This window comes from Copidosoma floridanum, unplaced genomic scaffold (assembly GCF_036245765.1).
Source record: "Copidosoma floridanum isolate Cflo_tuat_1 unplaced genomic scaffold, Cflo_Japanese_pri ptg000020l, whole genome shotgun sequence".
Taxonomy (NCBI): Eukaryota; Metazoa; Arthropoda; class Insecta; order Hymenoptera; family Encyrtidae; genus Copidosoma; species Copidosoma floridanum.
The window spans coordinates 5,303,963-5,309,938 of NW_028321897.1; the positions used below are offsets into that span (position 1 = coordinate 5,303,963).

The window sequence follows — 5,976 nt, forward strand, 5'->3', positions numbered from 1 at the left end:
AATTTGTTATTCAAAAATTTTATTTAAAATCATTAGACCAGGAGGGTTGGCACAAAGAGTGTGCAGGGGGCGAAGCCCCACTGTTATATATACCAAAAGAATAATTTCTATAGGGAATAAGAATATACGTTTTACTTATTAGCAACGAATCTTATAAAGTACGATTTTGTTTTTTATAAATAATGTAATTAGCACAGCACCAAATTTACGTGCTTATCGAACAAATTTTTGATATAAGGACAATGATCATGTTGTTAATTGTTATAGATAGAGTATTCAACTTAACTAAAGCACCAATTGTCAATGTAAATAACGAGTTTTAAATCCCACTTCGAAAATATGAACCTGCAGGCCACGGTTTAAACGAGGCATGTTCTGGTGCTGTTGTGAGTCTGGAACTAATGGTTACTGGACCTGACTGCACAGACGATGAAACATTGGCTTTGCTACTACAGCTCACACTCAAGCCCGAGACCTTGTCGTTCCAGCACATCCACTTGGACATCCACGAGTGCCGTCGGATAAACTTGCGATACTCTTTGCGGACCTGTAATAGTTACCATTACGTACCATTACCATGACGTATTATATACTTTATTTAAAATCATTCAGTTTTTTCTTCCAGAATATATCCCCACTTCTAATGAACTACCATAGCTCACAACTATTTTGGTGTGCATGGTTTCTTAAAAATCAATAATTGGAATTTTAATCGTAAATTGTTTATCACATAATTAAAATTTTTGCAACCCAGCTTGCAAGTAACATTAATATATTATTAAAACAAATGAGTTCTTTCCTGATCATAAATTACATAAAATTAGTAAACTAATCCAGGTTGCATAATAAATAACTTAGCCTAATACTTGAATTATAATTAAAAAATAGTAAAAATAGTTGTGCAATACTTAAATGTCTTTTCTTACCTGCTTGTTCAGCAAGCAGTGGAAAATGAATATAAAAAGTCCCTGGAGGCTATTCAACGCTGTGAAGATGTATGCCATGACCAAAGTCTGACGATTTATGAACAACAGTCCAAAGGTCCACGTCAAACCCAGCAAGAAGATTAAGACGATGGCGCCTTTTAACCATACCCTAAAAAAATTTGATGGAAAATCAACATATATTACTAATAGTTTTACAATAAAAAAACAACATTTTTTCGCAACACGATAAACAAACTTTATATGTAAGTTAAATTTTTATCGAGATATCCGGCGTACGGCATGTAGAATCTAGATGTATACGTAATGATTTTTAAAACGAACTTTTACTCATTTATTTGGACTATATTTCTTCATGTATACGTGCGAACTAGTTTGCACTAAATAATGATAAAATTGTAAAAATTTGCGTGAAAAAAAATGAACAATAATGTAGAAGCACTAAGACTGCCACTCTTGCTTATCGAAACACAAAAAAATGTTAATTTAGATAACTTTGTTACGGTGTTATATGTATCATGAAACGAATCAAATGGACAATAAACTAAATAAAACAAAGAAAGGATGAAGCTTACCTCATAGCTGCCACCTGCGAGTGATCCTTTTTATTCTTCACGGAGATAGTTGTATTGGCGTGCTTGTACATCACGTATATCGCCGTAAATAGAACTCCGAAGTTTGCCTAAAGTGTTTTGATTTGTGATTATAAACAAAAAAAAGTTCAGTATCATGTGATTCATTAATTATCACGTGTGATGCAAAGTTAAAAAAAAGAGGTTAAAAATAGTGAAAGTCATTTGGTACAATCACCGTGACGTGTTTCAAAGACCATTTAATATGAGAAAGACGAAAAGAAAGGAGATAGAAAAATGTGTACAAGAATGGGGCCAACATGCGTACCATTAGAACAACTATGACAGGGCCGACAAAGCTGAATATGAAGTAGTCTGTTGTTTTCAACCAACAGTACTTTTCGGTGCCATACCCACGAGGATGAATTGCGCTGGAGACCGCGACAACGATTAATGGCAGCCCGTACGCAAAGATATAGTACCAACGTATCCGGGACCTTTTCCTTTCAAAGACGTGTATCAGCATTGTGTAAAGCTGAATACCTAGAAGCAGCAGCATATCCTTTTATTTTAAAAAATATGAAGAATTCCTTGTGATACCTCCACTAAAAGTATTACCTTTTCTTTTTGATTTTTGGGAAAAAAGTAATTAAATTTTATAAAAAGTTTACTACTCACAAGAAAATATATTAAAACGTCGTACTTTTGTCAAAGAAGGGCAAAAAACCTCATGCTCATGACAACAGCCTTATGCAAGCGTTTTGAAAGAGTTTTTACATTTTTGTTACCATCTTGTCTCGTGTTTTTAATCTTTGATAAACAGCGTTTTTTGAAACTATTTTAGATTATTTAGTGGTATTAGTACATCCACCCTTATTTTTTTAAACAAAAGGTTGACTAAATACCTTCAATTAACATCCAGGCAAAGGCGCACAAAAGGAAAAAATGCAAGAGACCTGCAACGATGCTGCAAACAACCTTCTGACTCGTCTGATCGACTCCACCGATGAAGAGTACCTCCGCGATGAGCAGGCAGATGCACAAATTTTTATGAATCGTTGTCTTGTCAGACTGCAAAACAAGGTGTAAAAAACATCTGATTGATATGCTTCATGAAACATCTGGGTGATGGATTCAACATGTTTTTTTTTCCCACTTTTTATCTCCTGAAGTGCAGAGAGAGAAAGAGAGGGTGAAGGAATGATCACAATACAATGAGAAAAAATTTTTAACGCATCATCGCTTCCTAATTTGCTTTTTTTAGACCAGAATTTTTAATCATTCATAGCCAATTACTGTAAGATTTTCAAATTTTCTAAATCATTAACAAAGCCCTTTTTTTTATGTCTAATTCGTAAATCCTTACGATGAATGGTTTAATTTGTTAACTCCATGAATATAGTATTAGAAACCTCTTGACTATTATAATGAAAGCTATTAGCTGGAACATCTATAAATTTTATATTGAACACAGTTACGGCTAGGCAACACAATTATGAAGCATATTGTTGAACCCCATAGCGTAATCATTGCAAATTAATATTTTAAGCACCATAACCACATTAAATTGGCTTTAAAACTATATTATCTCTGCATGACGAACTTCTAAGAACTGTTTTTTTTTATTTCTGTTTTGTTTTGTCTTTACGAATAGATTTTTTCCCAATTTTTTTATCATGACAAAAAAATAATATTTATAAACTTTATTCGAAACCTACGTACGCTCATTCAAAAAAGTACGTTATAACTCCAATCTCTAATTACTATTAGTTGTCAGTATATTGCTGCACATGAGAGATCGAAATTTTATGAATATTTTGTCCTTCTGATTCTCGTCCCAAAGCATAGTTCTATGGAGCTCTAATACTTATTTATCGACTGCTTATCTCACAAACACCCTCATAAATTTTATGAAATTATAAAAAATGGGTAGTTATTTTGTTATCTCTGTCAAAATTCTTATTTAACTTTCACTGTGAACGTGCCACATAAGATGTTGTAAAAAAGTTATCCAAAAATGTCAGTAGTATAGTAAACACTGTGATTACACTGATTGAGAGAGAAGTTCGGAGTTAGCAACGTCGCCTTGGAACTTTGTAATACAAAAAATACAAAAATAACATAAAATTTTTTTACAACAGTTTAGTACTAATAAGAAAAGGCATTTTCATATTTCGTATAATATGAATAATGAATAAAATAAAATAAAATAATAATAGAGTATGTGAATAATAATAATAATAATAATAATAATAATAATAATAATGAAAATAATAATAATAATGTTTTTCCAAAATAACCAGCTATTTATTGCAAGTTGTATATAATTATTGAAAAAAAATAAAACATACAGGAAAAATATTACCTTTAACCCTTCAAAGAGTTGAAAGATCGCAATTGCAATGACTAGACAGACAATGGAGATACTGCAGCCAACGTAGGTAATGACACCCAAAATGAGCTCGTTCGTGGAGTCTATCTCGACCCCGTGGACATCCATAAGAATAGCAAAATTCGTAAGATGATTACATTTGCACACACTGTGGGTCTCGTTGCTACTGTTTTGCTCGAGGAAGCACCCTTCCTCTGACCAGTCACTGTAATTAGTTTAGAAAATTAGGAGCCAATAAGTAACGTAACGGGTGAAGATTAACAGAAGAGTAGAATAAAAATCTACCCTGGGCTTGGTAAGAATAAAATTTATATTTTTTTTGTAAGTCTAAAATAAATAGTTTACTACTAAACCATGTCAAACAGGATAACTCTGCAGATATGAAAACACTTTAATTAATATGCACGAAATGCGAATAATAGCATTTTTTGTGCCACTGTTAAAAGATTTCCTTCTATTGTATTAGAATGAAGAAAATGTCAGAGAGTTGACTGAAGGAAATAAAAGGAATTGAAAAATTTCTTTGTTTAAGCCAAAATATTTACGAAGTTGCAGCTGAAAACCTTAGGTTATTTGCATTTGTTAATACATAATAAGTTAATTCTCCCAACACGTCAAATGGGCGCAAAAACATGTCATTTCTCCTTTTTTTTCGATCACATGAAAGAAGCAAAAAAATCCAAGAGATGAGTTATTATTACTATTATCATTATTAGTATTCTTACTGTTATAACAATATACAATGCAGTACAAAAATAGTTGCCTCCTACATAACATTACACGATCTTTTGATTGCAGTTATAAAAAAAAAAATCTTTTTTTGAGTTGTTACCCTTTATTCTTATATTTTTTATTTTTTGAGGTAAGGTAGTAAATTTTCTCGAAAACCAATATGTTCATCAGAAAGCTGTGAAATTCCCTTGCATGACAATTTTTAACGACCTATTAACGTGCTGAGACAACTGACGTGAATCACTCCATATTTGGATAAAACCTAAAAAAGATGCATCTGGATAAGAAAACAGTCAAATCGCACTTACTTCTTGGAAAAGCTCCAATAAACGCATGTTGCATTTTTGACATCCTCGATCACGAGATGCTCAAAGTAGATCTTTATAAAATATCCTTTGTTCAGTTGGACAGACTCGGCATCACCCACGGACACAGACACGATATCGCTGTTGATGATTCGGCTTACCCTGTGACCTGGGGCCGATGACTTAGCCGTTGGCTGGTAATTACTCAAGAATGAAAGAGCACTAACTGCGAATATAAGAGTGGCCAAGATTTTACAAAGACATTAGTAATTAACATCTTAGTTTTTATATTTTCATGTGCTGTATTGATTTTAGGACCAAAACCAAATTAATATATCTGTTCAACGATGTTGATACAAAACTAATATGCTATATTTCTTGAATACTTTTATCTTATCAATCAAAGACTTACTGTGTAATCCATCATCTAGCTTTTGAAAAAATGAAGTGTGTAGAATACTAGTAGCTACTAACTTAAATTTAGTTATCTTCGAGAAAATGTAAAAGAAAATTTTTTAAAATTATGTTTTATGTTCTAATAAAAAATATAGACTACTTGATACATAATAAACTTCTATTAAACTGAAAATTATGCTATCCATGACAAGGTATGATCTTTTTTTTTACTCGTCTAAAACTTTCAGATACTGTTCGCAGAACGATGTAAATTATTGGTGTAAACTTTTAAACATTGCTTGTTTAGTAATTATTAAAAAAAAATTATTTTTTCTTATTAGTAATTTAGTCTAAAACTTTAACATTTAATACTCAACTAAAATATTTAATATGCTTATGAGAAATGGGCTTGTAAGCTTAAGATATTTTGAAAACCTACATTTTTTCAATGATTCGAAGTATAACCACTGGTATGATAAAGTTAGATAATACTTGCTGAGTCAAATTTTTCATTAGATCAAGACAAGGCTTATAATGTATAATATTTTTAAAAGTTAAGACAACACTCCAATAAAATATCAATGTATTTAATCTAGTCAAGCCCTATTGGATCTGTGATTTAATAATAACTTCTA

The 5,976-nt window shown here is 31.6% G+C and overlaps 1 protein-coding gene across 1 annotated transcript; it reads right to left on the minus strand.

Moving 5' to 3' along the window:
• Window positions 1-280: 280 nt before the first annotated feature.
• Window positions 281-4,044, minus strand: LOC149374348 (adhesion G protein-coupled receptor L3-like). Its single transcript, XM_089593956.1, has 6 exons — window positions 3,882-4,044; window positions 2,422-2,587; window positions 1,845-2,059; window positions 1,520-1,626; window positions 927-1,095; window positions 281-547 (listed from the first exon to the last, which is right to left on the minus strand). The coding sequence occupies exons 1-6, from the start codon at window positions 4,014-4,016 to the stop codon at window positions 320-322; spliced, it is 1,020 nt and encodes a 339-aa protein (XP_089450082.1). The 5' UTR covers window positions 4,017-4,044; the 3' UTR covers window positions 281-319.
• Between the last annotated feature and the right edge of the window lie 1,932 nt (window positions 4,045-5,976).